Source organism: Neltuma alba, unplaced genomic scaffold (assembly GCF_004799145.2).
Source record: "Neltuma alba isolate B1F8T4 unplaced genomic scaffold, ASM479914v2 tig00011371_pilon, whole genome shotgun sequence".
Classification (NCBI taxonomy): Eukaryota; Viridiplantae; Streptophyta; class Magnoliopsida; order Fabales; family Fabaceae; genus Neltuma; species Neltuma alba.
The window spans coordinates 207,989-230,706 of NW_021636066.1; the positions used below are offsets into that span (position 1 = coordinate 207,989).

The 22,718-nt window shown below is 31.8% G+C and overlaps 2 protein-coding genes across 2 annotated transcripts; one reads left to right on the forward strand and one right to left on the reverse strand.

Annotated features, from left to right (window-relative positions):
* Window positions 1–709: 709 nt before the first annotated feature.
* Window positions 710–2,649, forward strand: LOC114712533 (two-pore potassium channel 1-like). The gene is given in 3 exon segments (XM_028897087.1): window positions 710–748; window positions 751–1,616; window positions 2,472–2,649. Coding segments are annotated over 3 exon segments (1,065 nt in total). The 3' UTR covers window positions 2,632–2,649.
* A 5,750-nt stretch (window positions 2,650–8,399) lies between these two features.
* Window positions 8,400–10,445, reverse strand: LOC114712540 (uncharacterized). Its single transcript, XM_028897093.1, has 5 exons — window positions 10,392–10,445; window positions 9,989–10,165; window positions 9,697–9,849; window positions 8,893–9,072; window positions 8,400–8,467 (listed from the first exon to the last, which is right to left on the reverse strand). The coding sequence occupies exons 1-5, from the start codon at window positions 10,443–10,445 to the stop codon at window positions 8,456–8,458; spliced, it is 576 nt and encodes a 191-aa protein (XP_028752926.1). The 3' UTR covers window positions 8,400–8,455.
* Window positions 10,446–22,718: the final 12,273 nt, after the last annotated feature.

Here is a 22,718-nt window from a genome sequence, read left to right on the forward strand (position 1 = left end):
GCAATTCCAAATGTTTTCTGTTGTTATACTAATTAAGGTAAAGAAAAACTTCTCAACTTGTCATCTTCAAATTTCCAAAGATTTATTTTCTTTTAGTAAATAGGAGATATATAGTCTAGCTTGTGCTGTATCTGGTGTATTGTTATTTATGATCATCTACTAAACAGCTTGAATTTTAACTTGTGGTTTCATCTCTGGTATCATGACCTCTATGCTCTAACTAATTGGTGAAGTATACGATCTTTGCTACCCCAGTTTTCTTAATCAAATGAAATTTCAGCACATGGTATGTGAGTTTGTGCTTTATTTACTCATAAGGTCCTACAAACTTCTGCATAAGGAGCATGTTAAAATTATAATAAATTTATTTGTCAGCCTTTGCCTATCTGCTGTTGCTTTTAGGTTGAAATAATGCATGACATGATGAAGCAACTGTCTTATTTTGTATTTATGCTAATCAACTACAGATATAAGCGTGTTGTTTTCTGAAGATCCTGCTTTAGTGAAGCTTTGTAGGAGACGTTGCAACTAATGTTTTATGAATTATATGCTCCATAACTTCAATAGCCTTCGCATCGCAAGTTTTTGTGCATGGATTGATATTCATTGTCTGTATTTTTCCACACAATTGATTGCTATTGCTAATTCTTACCCTTGTGTAACTGTACCAGGTCTTTTATTATTGGTCCTCTCTTTCTAAGTTGTCTACATGGCCAGTAATGGTGCAAGGGAGCCCTTGGTGCGACAATTACGGAATTACCAGATCCAGCAGCTCTGAAAACAAATGGCCAGGTTGGCAGGAGAAGGTATCTCCACTCTAGAAGTGCTCCTCTTGCTAATCTTGATCCACTGGAGAAAACTGACATTGGCTCAATTCAGCGTTCTGAGTCCATATTTGGGAGGTTACATCCAAGTTTTCTAAAGGTGGCTATATATCTTGTAGGGTATTTAAGTATTGGACTTGTGATCTTCTATCTTGTCAGGCACCAGATTGCAGGGAAGAAAACGGCGGCGTTCCGTGATGCTCTATACTTCACAATTGTCACGATGACCACAGTTGGATATGGAGACCTTGTGCCAAATAGTGACCTTACAACACTACTTGCCTGTGCTTTTGTATTCACAGGAATGGCACTAGTTGGTTTAATCTTGAGCAAGGTAGCAGACTACTTGGTTGAAAAGCAGGAAATTTTGCTAGTCAAAGCTCTGCATGGGAGCCATAAAGTTGGTCCAACTGATATCCTAAAGGAGGTTGAGGTCAACAAGACGAGATATAAATTTTTTGTGGTATTTTCCCTGCTTTTGTTGCTCATTGTTGCGGGGACAATTTTCTTAGTTGCTGTTGAGAAGTTGGATATTATCAATGCCTTATATTGTGTTTGTTCTACAATAACAACCCTGGGTTATGGTGATAAAAGCTTTTCAAGTGAAGGAGGAAGAGTCTTTACTGTGTTTTCGATATTGATGGGTACTATTTGTTTAGGTCAGCTTTTCCTTTGCATTGCTGAGCTGAAAACTGAAAAAAGACAAAAGGAAATCACTAAGATGGTTCTTACACGGAGGACAACCAATGCAGACTTGGAGGCAGCAGATCTTGATGATGATGGAAATGTTGGGTTAGTTCATTATTCTTCAAAACCTTGGTTGTCGGTAGTTCATATGATCTGTCTTTTCATGAGTTGGGCTAGGCTTGATCCAAAGCCCAACAGACTTCTAAGCGTTGAGCCTAGAAACCTACCCAAGCCCATTTTGATTTAGGCCTATCCTTGGAGATTAAGAATAGTCCAAGCTAGGGGTAGAGCCTGGGTTTAACCAACATTTATTTCCATGTGAATATAATTTTCCTGCAATTTTAATAGAGTTGGTGGAGTGAATTTGTCAGTTTTAACTAGCAAATAAGAAACTTTCCTAGAAACTTGTAAGTCATTTGTATAGTCAATTTATCACTTACTCAATTCTATCCAAAAATAATTTCGCCATGTTTTCTTTCTTAGGAGAAAGTTGAATTTGCCGAGTGAAAGTGAAGAATATGTTGTAACAAAAGAAATATAAGCAGGACAAAAATTGACTGACAATTCAGTCCAGAATTTACAAACCCACTCAGCTCTAGTCCTCGATTTCTTTATTGCACAAAGTGCTTCTAGGCATCTTGTTCATTTCAAACTAGTCTTCCTGTCAAGTGCATCATTGTCGCATTTGAAATTTGCATACGGTATGATTTATTATAATATGTGGACGGGTTTTTCTTGAACAACTCATAAATTCAAAGTAAAGGAATGATGAATATTTCCTTAACATGTTTGATTTTGGATTGTTGATATAATGAAATGGGATTCTAGAATTTTTAACATCTTTTGTAAAAATGAGGTACTCTTTCGAAGAATCTGATCAAATAAGAATGATTTTTGTGATTGTAAGTTAGCTGGTTTCCTTGATTCATTCCAAGTAATCTCTTTTGTTGCTGCTCCTAGGGTTGCTGAGTTCATTATCTATAAGCTTAAGGAGATGGGGAAGATATCTCAAGAAGATATCTCACTCGTAATGCAAGAGTTTGAGGAGCTTGATGTTGATCAATCTGGTACTCTTTCACCTTCTGATATAACTCTTGCTCAACCACCTCGTCCACCTTAGATGGTCATAATTATGGAGTTTTACACATCCAAAATGAACTTACATGCTGCTTTTAAGTTGGTTTTCTCACCTCATTCCTGATTTTTTTCCGTAAATATCTTAGTTGTAACTTATAACCCCCGCTCCTAATGCATACGTTGATTATGGCTTCAGGGTTTTATTGATTATGACCCCTGATCCTGGAATTTCACTAGTCTTACTTCTTCCAGTTTCATTGATCTTTATGCTCAAGAATTCTAACCTTATACTAATGCAGAATGCTATATTTGGTGCCAGTTAAAAATGCATTTCTGCTACTGCATGAGGTGTAGTGGAAATAGGAGTGGCAAAAAATAGCTATTATGGCATCAATTATTAGACAAATGACATTGTAATTCATTTACGGCGTCATTTATCAAGCAATTGATACCAAAAATGTATATATTACGGGGTCAGTTTGTATATTGCAGCTGACACCGTATTTGGCTCTTTTTTTTTTTTTTCAATTCTTAATTAAATATATATCCCTTATTTGACTGGAGAATTTTGGCTTCGCTGGGAAATCAGGTTATGCTAAAAATTAAAGGTTGTTCTCCATTTAAATATATTATCATAAAAATAACTTATATTCTCACACCTGAATATACACACATGAAACACTCAGCTACGAAAGTACAAGGAATCAGGTTATGTTGATTGCTGGGGAAGCCTGTCCAATCTCAACCAAAAAGACAATTACAGCAAAACTGTTAGGCAAACAGCATTGAGTGCACCAGTGAAATTGTCAAAATTACAACATAAATATGAAAACTCAAAAAGACGGAGGAAAGAACAAGAGGTCTCATTATATATTAGTTATTCTCTAAATTTTGTTTAGGATAAGTACAAAAGATCTCTTTTATCAAAAACAGAGAAGAAAGAACATTGATTCAAAAGATTAACCTACACAAAGTTGTAGTGGTGAAGGGTTGTGCCTTTGACCTGCAAGGACAGCACTCTCTTTTATCTTCAACCCACAGTTGCTCCGGGTTGCAACCAAACAAAGCCAACTTATAAGAAACTAGGTAGAGACATAAACTTAATATTACCTCCGGTCTTTAATATAAGAGCTAGTTGATTAACTTGAGTAAATTAAGTAAATTAGTTAAGTTAGTTATTTGCAATAAATAAGTATTGTTTTTCCTAGAATAATCCTTGCTAATTATGTGTATTAGCTAGATCTATTATTTGATGGAACATTTAACATGTGTAACTACTACGAGAACTATGTTGGAAAAAATGGATAAATATGATAGACAAAATAGATTAGGATCTTCTGTTTAAGACCAAATTAAATGTTAAACTATTTCTTGTATTAAAGGCCAAGTGTAGTATCACATTCAAAATTATTCCCTTCGGATAACAAGCAAGAAATATGAAGGTATCCTGACTTTGAATTTATACCTAGAAAAGAAAGACATGGTATGTTAAAGAGAAATACACAGAATGGGCCAACCAGCATCAGGAAGAAATTAACCGGAGAATATATAAAATATGCTGTTAATTTAGTCCAGTATAAGCTAGTGCATAAACTTTACACCCCCCACTAGAATTGGATTCCAAAATTCCTTATGATAGATTGGAATTTCAAACAATAAGTTTCGGCTTGAAGCTCAGGATTCCACACGTGACACTTTCTTAATATTTAATATAGATGTGGAGAATGTGATCATGGCTTTATTTATCATACAATAGGCCGTTCAAGCCAGTATAACCATGTAATATAAAATATATTCTCTTTAATTTAGCTGCCACTGAATCACTCCCATTTATTGAGTTCACACTCGAATCAAGCTATTAGTTAAGCACTTGGGCTTATCTCGGCAAGATATAAAGGTCAGTTGTAATTATAATAAATTCAACTGCATTTTATAATTCTATTATCATGTAACTTTGACTAGAATGTGTGGTTAGAAAGGTCAATGTGGCAAATCTACGAATCAGGCATGCAAGCATGATTACTTTTTTTTTTTTTTAAAAATGTAATGTACATTATTAATAAAGTAAGTTCCCTAGAAAGGAAAGGCAATGAATTTCTGCAGCAGCAAATTACGGTCAGAGAAATATTAAAGTTTGGCTAAACATAATAAAGTATGAACCTGTCAAGGCCTTCGTAACAACTTCTCTGTCAGAAGTTGGTGGAAGAAGCATGATAAAATTTAAAATTAAATTAGACATATATCAATGAGAATAGTCTACACAAAAACTTAAAATTAGGACACAGTAGAATATATTAGACTTCTTAGTTATAGGGACTGGGAAGTGAGGCTTTATTATGTAAGCAGAGATGAGGCAATTTTTGTTGATAGATTAGCTAAATTTTCTCATAGGTTAGAGTGTAGTTGGTGTCTCCTTGATTAACCAACACCTCTAAGTTAAGTCAAGAGGCGGAGCTTGATGAAGGTGAATAAAGATCTTTTGTTGTTTTCCTGATTGTTTAGTGTGTTTTCCAGTTTTTATTTTTTGGGGGGGGGGGACTTAAAGGTATATGATCATATTTCAAAAATACCCAAGAGTGACAAAGCCTTTGCCAATGCATCAAAATCACGATTTACAAGATGGAGACAGCTTCAATGAAAGGGAGAATTGCTATAAAATCTCAAGTAAAGAATATAATTACTAAAAAGTTTTAATAATAATAGAGCAATTTGTAATGGCAAATTTCAAGTAGTAAATGGCAATTGCTCACTTGTTATAGAGACTTGCTAGTAATTATATTCTTTTCTTTCAGACCTTATTGTAACCATCATGAAATTCTTGTTTAAGGGGGGTATTTGGCAGCATAAAAAAGTTTTTTTGAAAAGTTTTTTTTTGGCAAAATGAAATAAATTTTTTCACATATTTATTTCGTATATCATAAAAGCACTTTTAAAATTATAGTTTGGTTTTTATCTAAATATTTCCTAAATTCAAGCTTCGTACCAAATTTTGGTAAAGAGAAAAAAGAAATATGAAAGAAGTATGTTTTATGTATTACTATAGAGGTGTCTGGATAGAAACCAAACTATGATTTTAAAAGTGCTTTTACAGTTTACGAAATAAATATGTGGAGGAGTTTGTCTCATTTTGTAGAAAAGTGTTTTTAAAATCATGGTTTTGGGTTTGCTAAACACCCCTTATGTTTAATGAGCTAGACAGGCAAAGTTGCTTGTAAGTTTGTTATAAAAAAATTAAAATTCTTTTGACCAATATTAATATATAATAATTTAAATATTATTAATATTAATTAATCATACAATGAAATAACTAAGTATAATATTGTATTATAATCTAATTATATTATTATCTTTTAAATTTCAGTTCTTTTATTTAATTATAACTTTGCATGAAATATTTAAAATATATTTATTTTTTTAAATTGATCATAAATGACATTCACTTTATTTAAAATTTTTAAAATAAAATTTATATATGATATATTTATTTGTGGCATCTGTTGCTTAGTCAACCGATGCCATAGTTGCTATTACAGTGTGTTAAAAAACTGATATGAAAATATGATAATATTTTTAATCCTTTGTATTACAATTATTTTTTAATGGAAACTTCATTCTTTTGTACATTGTATATGGATAATTTATAAAAAATTTGTAAATTTGAGAGATAGAATAAATTAAATTTTTATATTTAGGACAGAAATAAACTCTTTATTTAACTCTTACATTTCACATTGGAGGGATTACCATTTATCTTATCAAATAGTTCAATGCATTTGCAAATCTATAGGAAATTTAAATACTTTTGAAACAATTTCTACCTGCTGAATGTTTTTAATGAGCATTAAATAAATAACATTTAAGTATTGGAGGATGGTCCTTTAAAATCCATTTTTAGTTTATATGGGATACATATTTTTCCTTCTTTTTTTTTTTTTAAATTACTAGACAAAGTAAATGATCTTTTCTCAAAAGAATTCTTATTCATCTACTTTATATTAATCCATCCCTGCGCTGATACATGATAATAATATAAGTCAATCAGTGAAATTATTTCATTAGTTTATGCTAAATTCAGAGTTATTAATTGAAATTGATTTTTCTTTCTTTCTTTTTTTTTAACAGTATGAAAAATTCTTTAAAAAGACATTTAAATGACCCCAGTTCTTATTTGAGTCATTAAATTATATTTATTAAACTTTTAATTAGGTCCCAAAAATCTTTTAAAATAATTTTTGATGCATCTAATACAAAAAAAATATATTGTTATATTAAAATATTTTATAGTGTTGAGTGCATAAAAACTAGTTTAGAGTATTGAATGCTTATGGGAAGATAATTCAAAGTAGTGGATGATAGCTAACCTATTTTTAAATTATTAATTATTTTATTTAATTTTAGTCTTTGCATGAATTATACTGTGTATAAGTACTATGTATCTGTCGGGAAGGAAGATGTAGGGAGTGGGGTAGGCTTTTTAGCAAGGTTCAAAAAACCAGACCGGACCGGCCAGTTCAAGCCGGAAACCGGTGAACCGGCGTCCAGTCCGGTTTGGTTTAGCTTATGAACCGGCCTTGGAATAAACCGGAAAGAACCGGGATGGACTGGAAAAAATCAGTACAAACCGGGAAAACCGCTGGGTCAGATGGGTCGCCGGTTTCCTTTTTCCATCACTTCTTTTCCACTCTCACCATTTGCCGGAGAAGCTATGAAACATCTCATGGTGGTCGAAGAAGCTGTACATACTGGATACTGCTGAGAAAAATGGTAGGAGCATAGCAAATCATGGAGAGAGACTCAGAAATTTGTTCAGAAGTCTGCTGCCTGCTCCTTTGATTATGCTTAAAGGCGAGGAGGAAGCTGGAAGTTAATGGAGTGGGATAAGCTGTGTATAAGGAAAGAAAAATAAGAATGGAAGAGCACGAGAGGCGTAAGAAGCAATTGAGAGAAACGGGAGTGATGATGAGCGTTTTCAAAAATCAAAATGCAAAGTCTGAGCCTGCTATGTGCCAGTGTACATTATTCAAGGAAGAGAGAGAGAAACAAAGAAAGAAAAAGCTGACTTGGTGTGCGTGTTATGGTGGGAAATGGCAGCAGTATCACGTGGGGTGAGAAGAAAGAAGTAAAATAATAAAAAGATAAGGATTTTAATAGGTAAGGAGAAAAGAAGACGGGATGAAATAGAATAAAAATATAAATTTTTTTTTATATTTATTCATTTTAATTAATTATATTATTTTAATAAGTACCGGTTTGATCCGGTTAGACCCCGATCTGACCCATTAACCCTTAAACCACTACATTAACCGGTTTAATGTCCGGTTCGGTTTTTTGTTCCTTGCTTTTTAGAGAAGAATGGACAAAGAGATGGTAGCCTCTTGCCACATGTTTTTATGAATTTTTTTTTAAAAAAAATGATGAAGAACTCGTTCTTGTCGTTTTTTTTTGTTTTTTCAAAATTCATCTCCTAAAGGAGTAGTTTGAATATATTATTTAGGTTAATTTTTTTTTCTTCCATTAGATCACATACATATTGTTTATTGTGCAGAGCATTTTTATCAAAAAGCCATCAAATTAAATCTCAACACAAGCAAAGTTTTATTCGTAAGTTAAAAGATCACATACATAACATATCTGCCTCTCTTATTTATAATAATCACACACGGGTGTAGATAGAGACAGGCCAAGTATATTCCATATACTGGCTTCTATTTCCACAATACATTTATTTTTATTTATTTATTAGAGATTTATTATTGTTTTTGTTATTACTATTATTGTTATCATTATTGAGCTTCCTAGGCTTTGGAGCCAACCATGCATGGACACACGTACAGCTCCGCTTGCTCCGTTCGCCATCTTCTTCTTCCTTATCCTCTCTTTTGCAATTAATACAATCAAACGAACCAAGGGTAAGAAACACAAACAAAAAGCTCTTAATGCACTGTTAAATACTATAAACCCTAATTTCTTGATAGAAAAATATATAATATGATAACAAGAAGAGAATATACTTTTGAATCCTGAATAGTTGATTTCTTTAAGAAATGATTGCTTAGTCTTTTTAAAACAATGATATTATCTGAATTATTTGAAAGTCTGAGTGATTATCGAGGAGGATGTATATTCATCTTCAAAGACAACCTAATTTTTTCAAAATAAGCTTTTCAGTGTTGTTAACTATTCCCTTTCAAGCGTGAGACATTAAAGTTCACCAATATTACCCCAACAATTTCTCGCTATAAAATTAAACCTCTCTCTCACACACCAAAATAATGGAAGTTGAATTACTAAGAAGATGTCTTGCCTGGCCACAGCAGTTGCATGCTGACAACTTGTCTTTTATTTTCATTTCAATGTAGTTTGTCACTTGTTCTGCTATTTCTCCAGCTTCTCTGCCAACTGCTACCTCCTTGTATCCTTTTTTTAGTAGTGCCTTTATTGTCTCCTTATTTTCTTTTATTATATTTTTTATTATCTCCTTCAGCTGCAATCAAAACAAGCAAGACAAACAAACCAAGGGTAGGTAAGAACGCACACAAGCAATAACTAGTTAGTGCAGTGTATTATTATTGTATTTGGTTCCTCCACTAGTACGAAGAAATTAGGGTTATGGTGCAAATTTATCTCAAAAGTTTTGAGTGTTTGAAAGTGTTTTTGGGGGCTAATTTGCCTCGTAAATTTAAAATCATGATAATATTACCCCCTGCTAAAAAAAAAAAATTTGACTCTTAAAATAGTGACTTTAATAGTTAATATTTTTAACGGTGTGAGCAATATTGTTATAACTTTAAGCTTAGGGGACAAATTTATATCTTAACCCAAAAAATTAAGAATTATATAATATGTTACATAATCTCTCTAAAATACTTATAGTATTATTATATTATATATCAGTTTGTGAATAGGGTAAATTAGTTTTAGGAAAAAAAAAGATAAATACAATAGTTTAAAATAATTTATTTAATTTTTTTAAATTTTTTTAAATTAATTAATTAAATCTTACATTATAGACGGAATGTACTATTTTGAAATCCTTGTGTCCTTCAAAATCCAAGAATAACTAACCTAACACATACACATAATGTTAAGAAATAAAAACACGACTTGCCTTGCCGTCACAGCCACAGTCACTTATTGCTTTTTCAATCTCTGCTATCACATCATCTGCTGCTTTCTCTGCTTCCGGGTCTAATGGCTTCATTAACATTTCTTTTATTGCTTTTTTAATTAGGGGCTTCAACGTCTTCAAAAGACCCTCCGCCTGCAGTCAAAGGAGGTAATAGAAACAAGGCAAAATATCATTTGAATTTCAAATGTCCTAACGTCCTTGTAGCACAGCAACTAACTTAACACGCACACATAATGGAAAGTGGTGTTAAAGAAAAAAGAACACAGCTTGCCATGTGACAGGGACAGCAACAGTTATTATTGTTGTTGCTGTTATTACTGCTGCTACTAGTGGTCCTGGTCTTACTACGGATCTCAGTGTACAGCAGTGTCAAAACGGCAGCTCCCGCTCCTACTCCGAGCATAAGCCCCAACGCTACAGGATTTACACTAGCCACCACTGGTAACACCTTTTGAAGATGGCAGCAACAAGAAAAGCCATATAAGATATATCAGTTATTAATTTTCTTCCTTTCGAGTATTATAATGATAGAATACGCGCACATATAATAAAGAGTTGAAAGGTTTAAAAAGTTCAATACCAAATTTCTCCAAAAAAGAAAAGGAACAGAAAAAAAACTAGATGAATTAATTGACTTTCAAAATCTAAGAGCATTTGTAGAGCACGCGAAATACCTCAACTGCCTCCGGAGCGACAGCAGCTAGCCACGGAGCGACAGCCACAGCCATTTGTCTCTCTCACTTCAAAACTTGGAATGCTTAAGGTATGGCGCATATCCCACAACCCAACGTCGTTGCTCCTTATATAGAGAGAAGCCTCAGGCATCGAAGGAAACAGGAAAATACTTTCATAAATAGGAAAAAACATTCCATATGATATACACGTGGATAATCTTTTTTTATTTTTTGGTTGGAAAAAGGAACTGTTCGAATATATATGTGTGTGCGAAGAAAAATCCACACCCTAGACTGGCTATATCTATTATAGCAGGTCTAAGAGGTGGAAGTATTATTTTTTTATACTAGCTAATTATTTTTATGCCATTGATTTGTTTTTATAAGGTCTATTTCTTTTGGTTGTTGCTTGCTTTATTTTACCACCTGCAAAGGAGTTACATAATTTTAAAGTATTAGATTTTGTAAATGTAATTTAACCCTGACATCTGCTTGCTACTGAAGGCCGGCCCCTTTCTCAAGCATTGCTAAAGTCGGAAAGAACCTCATCGAAAATATATATATGTAGATACTCTATATTTCTTTTTTGTAAAAAGAACCTCGTTGAAAACATATATATATATATATATATATATGTAAACTATGGTAATTGCATTTTCGTAAACATGCAGTTTAAATCTTAGATCTCTGTTTTTTCTTACATCACGACTTCTGGAAGCAAATATATTTAATTCATTATTGTCCCCTTTGTCGGAAAATATCTAGAAACTCTCCTATATTAATTAGCAGTTTGGTTGATTTACGAAATTTTTAAAACTATAAGAAATTAGCCCCTCTCTATACGTACTCCCTCCGATCCACTTCCATATATAGGAAACCTTTTTTGGGTGTGATTTGGTTTAAAATATAAAAGACAAATCACTTATGTCTAGTATGTTAACCGCAGTATTCCAATTATGCCCTCGGATATGGTTGTATTGTATTAATTGTATTTTTAGCAACTAAAATTAATTTTAATGGGCAGAAATACATACATTAAAAGGAGCACATTTGAAAAATAATTTTTGTTTGGTAGAAAATTAAGATGGACTATTTTTAACGAACTTTTTGAATTTTATGAGTTAGTTATTTATTCCTTATATAGATTTAATGATCTTTTGTCAAAGGATTCTTGGTCTAGCGGCACCAACTGCACTTCTCAAAGAGAAGCTCGCACGTTCTACTCCGAGGTGGGTAGTCTTCGATTGGGTTTTCTCAACTTTGGGGGAGGTTTTGTGTGTGAGTAATTTGTCCTTCAGAAAAAAAAAGAATAACCTTTCGGTGAATAAGATATGGGGAAGTTAATTTATGCGAATTTACCAAGATAGGACACCACTTGCAAACTTTTCGTAAATTATTTATTTTACGAAGTTAATTATATATGTAGAAGCCAATCCCCGGGCCCTTATCGTTTCAATATCATTCGATTTAATGTTTAGAGAACCAAACCAGAATATAGACAGAAAACGTGGGTACTGGATTCCTGAACTTGACATTCAAAAGATGATGCCTTGATAAAAACTTCAGTGGTTATAAATTATTTATATATTGATACGATCTTCACATTAATTGACAACGAAACAAAGTGACAATGTTGAAATATGTCTGAGAGATGATAATGTGCTTCATCTTATTGACGTGGGTATTGGATTATTTTACGTGATAATTCACACATATTAGTCATACCAAGAATGAGTTCCATCTACAAATTGCCTTTATAGTTATTTATTGTGTTTTTCATTAGCTTTGGACAATAAGCTAACCAATCTTTGAAATATTATATATCATATGTGCGTGCGCGCATTCATGCATCCGTGTAGTTGTTGTTAGATTAGAACGTCATTGTTTTTTTTTTTTAAACTTTCAGAGCGATATTGAAAAAAAAATAACTTCTGAATACTGATAACCTATTAGCAAAAACTTCCTGAATAAAAATGACTCTTAACCCTAAATTTTAAGTGTTCGTTATAATCAAGACAACCTTCGTAAGTCAATCAATACTCATAAGTATGCTTACAAATTATTCACCAACTATATCAAATATTAATATCTTAACAAATTCGAATCACATCAAGAGACAACGCTACTCACAAAATAATTATTGGCTATATACTACGAGTTGCAAAAATTTTTAGAAATGAGTTATATTGTTGATGACTTATAAATAAGGAAAAATAGCAAATAAAAACCCTCCAATATGCAAAATGGCAGACAGGTCACCTGAATAAGTGAAATTGCTCACAAGGACCAGGTCTCAAATTGCCATTATGAAATCATGGCCAAATTACCAAAATACCCCTCTTTATTTTTTTTAAAAAAAGAACACCACTGCCTCTCCGGAATCCGGCCGCCGGCACCGGAGCTCCGTCCACCGGATACTGGCGCCCGGTTCCTGCCATTGCGGGCAGCCTTCCTTTGTTTTTTTTTTTGCAACTGTTTTTTTTTAAATAGGGGGGAAGTGAGGTTGGGGGGATTTGATCCCCTAACCTAATGCTTCCCAAAATTAAGAATGACCATCGAGCCAACAAAGTTTTACTAACATTATAATACAAAAAAAAAATAAGTTAACTCATTTACTCTTGTTCCAGGTGATAACAACAATACATTTGGAAATAACAAGTTCTGATTGTAAAATAACACGTCTGGAATGAAAATTTAACAATATGTTTTTTTTATAACAACAAATTTTGTTGCAGGTGATAACAACAATATATTTGAAAATAACAAGTTTTGATTATAAAATAACAAGTTTGGGATTAAAATTTAACAACACGTTTTTTTTATAACAACACACTTTGTTTCAAGTGATAACAACAATACATTTGGAAATAACAAGTTCTGATTATAAAATAGGAAAAATTGCAAATAAAGACCGTGGAATATATAAAATCGCAATTTGGGTCCTTGAATTTATATAATTGCTGTCAGAGACCCGGTCCCAAATAAGAATTATGAAATGTTAGGTAAAAGACAAACGCCCTTTTGCTTTTTGGCAGTCCCTTGTCTTTATCTTTCTTCACTTTCCAAGTCGTCTCCCTCTTTCTTCACTCTCCGACTCATCTCCCTCTTCTTGATGATGAACCATACAAATCTCTTGAAGAAATTGAGGCTAACACCATTAGAAATCTCCTTCCTGATGAAGATGGTCCATCTTCTGGTGTTTTTGATGACTCAAGTTTCAATAATTTACCAAAACTGGTGATAACCTGGAAGATTTTGATCTGTTTGGCAGTGGTGGAGGTATGGAGCTGGAAGGCGATGAACATCTAACTATAGGAAAAGGGGCCAATGGTCCAGATAAAGATCCTAGTTGCTTCGGACGTTTTAAAGGGAAACTTTCTTTTGTTGAACATTCTTCTAGAACAATTTTTGTTAGAAACATTAACAGCAATGTTGAAGATTCTGAGCTAAAGACTCTCTTTGAGGTGCTTCTTTATTGTTTTACGTTGATAGATGCTATGCTAGAATTCTTAGAAAGTATTTTAGACTTTGAATATTATAAAAAGTCAATGCAATTTCTTGTTTGTTTTGATAGTAATATGGTGATGTCTGAACCAAGTTTGATAAGTTGTTGAAAATAACAAATTGACAAGTTCTGATACCCACTTCACGACAAGTTCAATAATGCGAATAACAAGTTTAGGAAGGCAAATAACAACTTCTGATAAGCAATTCATAGAAATTTGAGTTTCTGTGTTAAGATGACAGCATTTTCAGATTTCTTTAGCAGATGACAAGTTCTGATACACAATTCATGACAAGTTCAGTAAGGCGAATGACAAGTTTAGTAAGGCGAATGACAACTTCTGATAAGTAAATCATAGAAATTTGAGTTTCTGTGTTAAAATGACAGGTTCTCATTAGGTTTTCATACTTTTTCTGTTAAAATGATTGGATTTTCACATTGATTTATCAAATGACAGGTTCACAATAGAAAATGACAAGTTTCCATAAGATTTTCATACATTTTCATACTGTTTTTGGCTGGAATTGCAATTTGCATATTTCTGACAGCAACAACTTATGATAAATATGACATGACAAGTTTATAATGAAAAATGACAAGTTAAGTATGGCAAATGACAAGTTCCCATAATGTTTTCATACTTTTTCATACTTTTTCTGTTGGAATTATAATTTGCACATTTCTAACAGCACCCACTTTTGATAAACACGAAATAACAAGTTCATAATGGAAAATAACAAGTTAAGTATGGCAAATGACAAGTTTTCATAATGTTTTCATACATTTTCATACTTTTTCTGCTAGGATCACAATTTGCACATTACTGATAGCAACCACTTTTGATAAACAGTAAATAACAAGTCTACAATAGCGAATGACAAGTTAAGTATGTAAAATGACAAGTTCCCATAACGTTCCCATACAATTGTAAATTTTTCTGTTAAAATAACAATGTGCAGATTTCTGACAACAAATACTTCTGATAAACAGTAAATTACAAGCCCATAATAGCGAATGATAAGTTAAGTATGTAAAATGATAAGTTCCCATCACGTTTTCATACAATTGTAAATTTTTTTGCTGAAATAACAATGTGTAGATTTCTGACAGTAACCACTTTTGATTAACATCTTTTATCATCAATTTCACCTCTCATTTCCTCCTAATGTATAAAACTATAGCACCAGAACTCTCATAAGCCCCTCAAGAAGCATGCTCATATCAACATCAGCGGCAAATGCACTATGATGATCATATCCACTCACAAGTGCATCCTCAACCATGAAATCCCAAATGTAAATTGTCATATCATATGAACAAGAAACCATCAAATTCTACATATAAGGTGAGAACTTTATTCATTTAGCACTGTATTTAAGGCTCGTTTGTTTCTCACATCCCACACCTTGATCGATTTATCCACCGAAATATAATCATCATACTTGATTTCCACAATTTAGAGCCTTTTTGCAATTATCAGAAGTTGGTGCTGTCAGAAATGTGCAAATTGTAATTCCAGCAGAAAAAGTATAAAAATGTATGAAAACGTTATGGGAACTTGTCATTTGCCATACTTAACTTGTCATTTTTCATTGTGAACTTGTCATTTCGTGTTTATCAGAAGTGGTTGCTGTCAGAAATGTACAAACTGTATTTCTAGGGAAAAAAAAGTATGAAAATCTTGTGGAAACTTGTCATTTTCTATTGTGAACCTGTCATTTTCATAAATCAATGTGGAAATTCAGTCATTTTAACAGAAAAAGTATGAAAACCTAATGGGACCTGTCATTTTAACAGAGAAACTCAAATTTCTATGATTTACTTATCAGAAGTTGTCATTCGCCTTATTAAACTTGTCATTCGCCTTACTGAACTTGTCATGAATTGTGTATCAGAACTTGTCATCTGCTAAAGAAATCTAAAAATACTGTCATTTTAACACAGAAACTCGAATTTCTATGAATTGCTTATCAGAAGTTGTTATTTTCCTTCCTAAACTTGTTATTCGTATTACTGAACTTGTCGTGAATTGGGTGTCAGAACTTGTCAACTTGTTATTTTCAACAACTTATCAAACTTGTTATTTTCAATTATGAACTGAAGCTGAAAATTAAAATAGAAATGAAGAATAAAAATCCAGATTTGTTGGGCGTTGTCTGAGCACCAAGCAATCATCGCACACTTGCCGTCGTCACTGCAACCATCTTCGACTTCAACACAGAACTCGATGACAAACTGGAACCCAATTCCCTGCTGAAGCTAGGCTTCAACAATATCCAACGGGAGTCTTGTTGAGCTTAATTATTGTTTCTCTTGGCATCCTTCTTCTAAGTCCTGTTATTCACTTGCTTTGGGAGAAGGAACAAAGAAGATGACAGAGGGAAAAGAGAGAATGAGAGAAGTTGGGAGAGATGGGGTTAAGGACAAGGAAGTGGGATTGGAGAAGAAGGAGAAGGAAGGGGAATGAGATGAGGAGGAGGAAAAAGAAGCACGGAGAGAAGGATCGAGGGGAAGAAAAGGAAAGAGAAGGAGATGATAAGATGAAAAAAAGACAAGGAGAAGCAGAAGGGTATTTTTGACTTTTAATCAACATTTCATAATTCCTATTTGGGACCGGGTCTCTGACAACAATTATATAAATTCAAGGACCCAAAATTGCGATTTTATATATTCCACGGTCTTTATTTGCAATTTTTCCTATAAAATAACAAGTCTGGAATTAAAATTTAACAACATATTTTTTTAGAAAATTATTTATATTATGATTTTGGAAAATAAATTATTTATAACTTATAAAAATATTTTTAATATATTTGTTTTTTCTAAAAAATACTTTTTAATCTATATATCTATACAACTCATTATAAATCAAACTACTTCTTATAAATTATAAAGCATTTATAATTAAGTATTTTTAATCTATAAATCATAGTATAAATTTTAATATTATTTCATTCTTTAAATATTAAAATTTATTATTAAGTATTTAAATATTATAGTATAATTTATTATTTCATTCTTTAAATATTAAAAATAGTTTTTATATTTAAAGAATAAAATAGTATTTTTAATTATAAATTAGAGATAAATTTCATTTATAAATTTAAGCAATCAAAAAGTAGTTTTAATCTACAATAAAGTGTACTATTTATAATTTATAAGAAGTAGTTTGGTTTATAATGAGTTGTATAGATATATAGATTAAAAAAAATTTTAAAAAATTAAAAAAGTGTGTTGTCATTTTCTCTAAATTTCATTTATAAATTTGAACAATAAAAAAGTATTTTTAATCTACAATAAATTATACTTCAAGTTCTGATTATAAATTGGAGATAAAAATTATTTTTTTAGCAAATTAAATAGATTAAAAATACTTTTTATAAGTTATAAATAATTTATTTTTCAAAAGTATAAAATAATTAATTGTTATAAAAAAACGTGTTGTTAAATTTTAATTCCAGACTTGTTATTTTATAATCAGAACTTGTTATTTTCAAATGTATTATTGTTATCACTTGGAATAAAATGTGTTGTTACAAAAAAAAAGGTGCTGTTAAATTTTAATTCCAAACTTGTTATTTTATAATCTGAACTTGTTATTTCCAAATGTATTGTTGTTATCACCTGAAACAAAGTGTGTTGTTATAAAAAAAAACGTGTTGTTAATTTTAATCCCAGACTTGTTATTTTCAAATATATTGTTGTTATCACCTGCAACAAAAATTTGTTGTTATAAAAAAAACATATTATTAAATTTTCATTCCAGATGTGTTATTTTACAATCAGAACTTGTTATTTCCAAATGTATTGTTGTTATCACCTGGAACAAAAGTAAATGAATTAACTTATATCTTTTTTTTGTATTATAATGTTAGTAAAAATTTGTTGGCTCGATGGTCATTCCTAATTTTGGGAAGCATTAGGTTGGGGGATCAAATCCCCCCAACCTCACTTCCCCCCTATTTAAGCTATTTAAAAAAAAAACAGTTACAAAAAAAAAAGAACAAAGGAAGGCCGTCAGCAGTGGCTAGAACTGGCCATCGGCATCGGAGCTCCGGTGCCCGCGGCCAGATTCTAGAGAGGCAGTGGTGTTCTTTTTAAAAAAAATAAAATAAAAGAGGGGTATTTTGGTAATTTGGCCATGATTTCATAATGGCAATTTGAGACCCGGTTCTTGTGAGCAATTTCACTTATTCAGGTGACCTATCTGCCATTTTGCATATTGGAAGGTCTTTATTTGCCATTTTTCCTATAAATAACGTGACTTGTTAAAGTATTTTTTATATTATAAATAAATGTGTGGATTATTTATTGACAAAGTATAGTGACAATTTACCAACGCATGTTTGTGTGGGAGCTAAGGTTTTTCGTCTCTTAAACAAGTACTTGGAATTTTAATTACAAGACTTTATAAATAAATATAGGAGAGAGTAAATTGATATATTATATTTAGGACTAAATTAAATCTTTAATTATCTCTTGACCAAAGGTAATAGTACATAATGACAGTTTTGAAATCAACAAACGCTACCACAAAAAGTGGTTGTAATGTAGTAACATACATGTAATACTTTCTCGAGTCCTTAATATGAGAGCTAGATTAATAATTTAAAAATATTAAAAAAAATATTTAAGTAAGTTATTTGTTATAAATGAATGTTAACATTTTAAAAATACTCATATAAATCTAGTACATCAAAGCCACCCTTGTTGTGACCCCTAAACATAAATGCAATCAACAAGAATATTGTGGGGAGAAAATTATAAAGTAAAGAAACAAAATAAATTGAAATCTTATAATTAAAACCAAAATACTACCAAACACTAGCAAGTCTAAGAGGTGGTACTGGCTTGGATAACGTTTGCGAAGAGATGAGAATATGTATATATGCTTCATTGTTATGGTCCTTCATTTTACGTGGGAATATGAATTTTTCACAATAGTCAAGCGAACAAATTCCATTTAGATTGGCATGCTTGTGTTAATAATGCTTTCCTATCATCAAGAATTTTGTTTTAATTTATTGTGTGTGCACTTCACACACAGTCTTAGGAACCAAATTATATCCCTTTCAGACTTGTGAAGCATATTTCAATATTACGAACAACATCAGTTTCATCATCATCAGGATCACGCCAAGGACAAAAGGCCATTGCAGATTAGGAGGAACTTGCAGTTCTTTAATTTGTCAATGGTGTGGGAGAAAATATGGAAGGAAAAAATTGTTGATTCATATTTTTGTTAGCATTCTCCTTTTCTTTTTACCATGAATTTGCATTGTAAGCATTCTTTAAATTACTTTCTCCTTCAAGACATAATTTATCTAGATTTTCCATTGACAATAGAATATATGAATGGATGAATGAATAAAAAAATGAAAAAGGAAAAACAAAATATCTTAAACGGATATTAATTCATTATTCATACGCAAGTATCATACTTTTTTAATGTTGTGGGGATTTTTATTGCCCCCTTCATCTTCTCAGTTCAACTTTTTTTTTTCCCCAGTAAGCACAAGTATCCTTATATTGGAAATAATTCTGTTTGAGTTACTATTGGACACTAAATGTGATAAGCTCCTTTACTAGTAGGGATTCAAATTTTGATTCGCTACATTATAATTTACTAGTATCTTGTGTTAGACTCAACTTCTATTGGTTTTTGTTAATTTTATTTCTTTCTCAATTTCTTCCAACTCAATGGCAAAAAGAAGGGTCACCAAAGAAAGAGGTCAGGAGTTCGAACCGTAAAAGGATCATATTTAAGGAGATAATATCTAGTGAGTGACGTGGCGCGAGGACATGATAGCGGCTGGAGGTGGTCCTATTTTTCTCTGATGACACTTTCAGCGGCGATGGCTAATGATGGTCTTATTTTCCTCCAGTGATCAGCATCAACTTCTTTGTCGTCGCTAAAAATGACGTTTAGCGGCAACATATTTGTCGCTGCTGAAGGGCCTTTTGGCGACGATTCACTTTGTCGCTGCTGAAAAGTATTGACGATATTACTTGGTAATAACTTTTTGTTGCCGCTAAAAGTTTTTGACAAGTTAATTTTTTTGTAGTGGAAAGATTTTCACAAAAACAGTCTCACTTTTTCTCAAATAATTCATGAATATTTTCAAGAGTAATTCATTTTCAAATTAAACTATTTATAGAATCATATATTAAAAGAATTCATTTTCATTCGCCTTTTCTTTTATTTTTATTTTTATTGTCTCCACCAACAACTTCTTCACCTTCTACAGTCGAAGCAAGCAATAAAAACAACCTGTAAGAACACAAACAATAACTTCTCATAGCATGAAAGCACCATTGCTATACTATAGAAAAATAATAAATTAACAAGTTGCTGATCAATCTAGTGGCGAAATTCTGTTGCTAATCAATTAATGATGGTCTCTCTCTGTTTTCTTTTGTTTTACAGAATTTACAAACTCTAACATTAAATTTCATTGCCGATTCATTGTTTTTTTTTTTTTGAATGGGTTCCAGTGGAAATTTGCTCCGGAATATTTTACTTGTTGGGCACTCAACTATTTGTTTTTTTTTTGTTTACTTTTGCTCCACAAATTTAAAATCATAACGATTTTCCCTTGCTGCTAAAAATGTCAACGATCGATGTCAATATTTTAATAGTAAAATGTAACATTTCTACAATTTTAAACATATAGAGCAACATCTATATATATAATAAATAAAAATCAAAGTCAAGCTAAGCCATTTTCTTATTCACAACGGCTCCTCACTCATTTTACTGTGCTATAAACAGTACTGGCTAAATGAATAGTGTCGGCTTGTGCATATGGCTCCGTGCTGGGGTCACTTCTTTGGTTTTTAATTTTCTGACCTACTGGTGGCCTGTTGCCGTCGCCCTTACCACCACGGCCCCTGCTGCCATAGCACATGTTGCTGGATTCTTCAGTATGCCCTGAAAGTGGCAGCATCAAGATCAAAGCCATATAATATATCAGTTGTTATTTTTATTTTTAAGTGATGCCTTCTCTTGCTTTCTTTATTCCTTGTGGGCTAGTGTTATGGGGTTGGATCTCACTTATTAGTGTTACTGTGTGGTTTAAAATTACCAGACATTTTTAATTTATCTTTACATTAAAAAAATTAATTAATTAACAACTAAAATTAATTTTAATGGGCAGAAATACATACATTAAAAGGAGCACACTTGAAAATAATTTTTGTTTGGTAGAAAATTAAGATGGACTATTTTTAACGAACTTTTTGAATTTTATGAGTTAGTTATTTATTCCTTATATAGATTTAATAATCTTTTGTCAAAGGATTCTTGGTCTAGCGGCACCAACTGCACTTCTCAAAGAGAAGCTCGCACGTTCTACTCCGAGGTGGGTAGTCTTCGATTGGGTTTTCTCAACTTTGGGGGAGGTTTTGTGTGTGAGTAATTTTTCCTTCGGAAAAAAAAAAGAATAATCTTTCGGTGAATAAGATATGGGGAAGTTAATTTATGCGAATTTACCAAGATAGGACACCACTTGCAAACTTTTCGTAAATTATTTATTTTTCGGATAAAAGACTACAATTGCAGAAATTGACTTTAATTATATATGTAGAAGCCAATCCCCGGGCCCTTATCGTTTCAATATCATTCGATTCCTGAACTTGACATTCAAAAGATGATGCCTTGATAAAAACTTCACTGGTTAGAAATTATTTATATATTGATATGATCTTCACATTAATTGACAATGAAATAAAGTGACAATGTTGAAATATATATGAGAGATGATAATGTGCTTCATCTTATTGATGTGGCTATTGGATTATATTACGTGATAATTCACACATATTAGTCATACCAAGAATGAGTTCCATCTACAAATTGCCTTTATAGTTATTTCTTGTGTTTTTCATTAGCTTTGGACAATAAGCTAACCAATCTTTGCAATATTATATATTATATGTGCGTGGGAGCATTCATGCATCCGTTTAGTTGCTGTTAGATTAGGACGTCATTTTTTTTTTTAAAACTTTCAGAGCGATATTGAGAAAAATATAACTTCTGAATACTGATAACCTATTAGCAAAAACTTCCTGAATAAAAATGACTCTTAACCCTAAATTTAAGTGTTCGTTATAATCAAGACAACCTTCGTAAGTCAATCAATACTCATAAGTATACTTACAAATTATTCACCAACTATATCAAATATTAATATCTTAACAAATTCGAATATACATCAAGAGACGATGCTACTCACAAAATAATTATTGGCTTTATATTGTGAGTTGCACAAAATTTTAGAAATGAGTTATATTGTTGATGACTCATAAATAACGTGACTTGTTAAAGTATTTTTTACATTATAAATAAATGTGTAGATTATTTATTGACAAAAGTATAGTCACAATTTACCAACTCATGTTCGCTTGGGAGCTAAGTTTTTTCGTCTGTTAAACAAGTACTTGGAATCTTAATTACAAGACCTTATAAATAAATATAAGAGAAAGTAATTGATATCTTATATTTATAATCAAATTAAATCTTTAATTGTCTCTTGACCAAAGGTAATAGTATATAATGACAATTTTGAGATCAACAAATGCTACCACAAAAAGTGGTTGTAATGTAGTAACATACATGTAATATTCTCTCGAGTCGTTAATATAAGAGCTAGATTAATAATTTAAAAATATTAAAAAAACAGTTAAGTCAGTTATTTGTTATAAATGAGTGTTAGCATTTTAAAAATACCCATATAAATCTTGTACATCAGAGCCACCCTTTGTTGTGACCCTTTAACATATATGCAATCAACAAGAATATTGTGGGGAGAAAATTATAAATT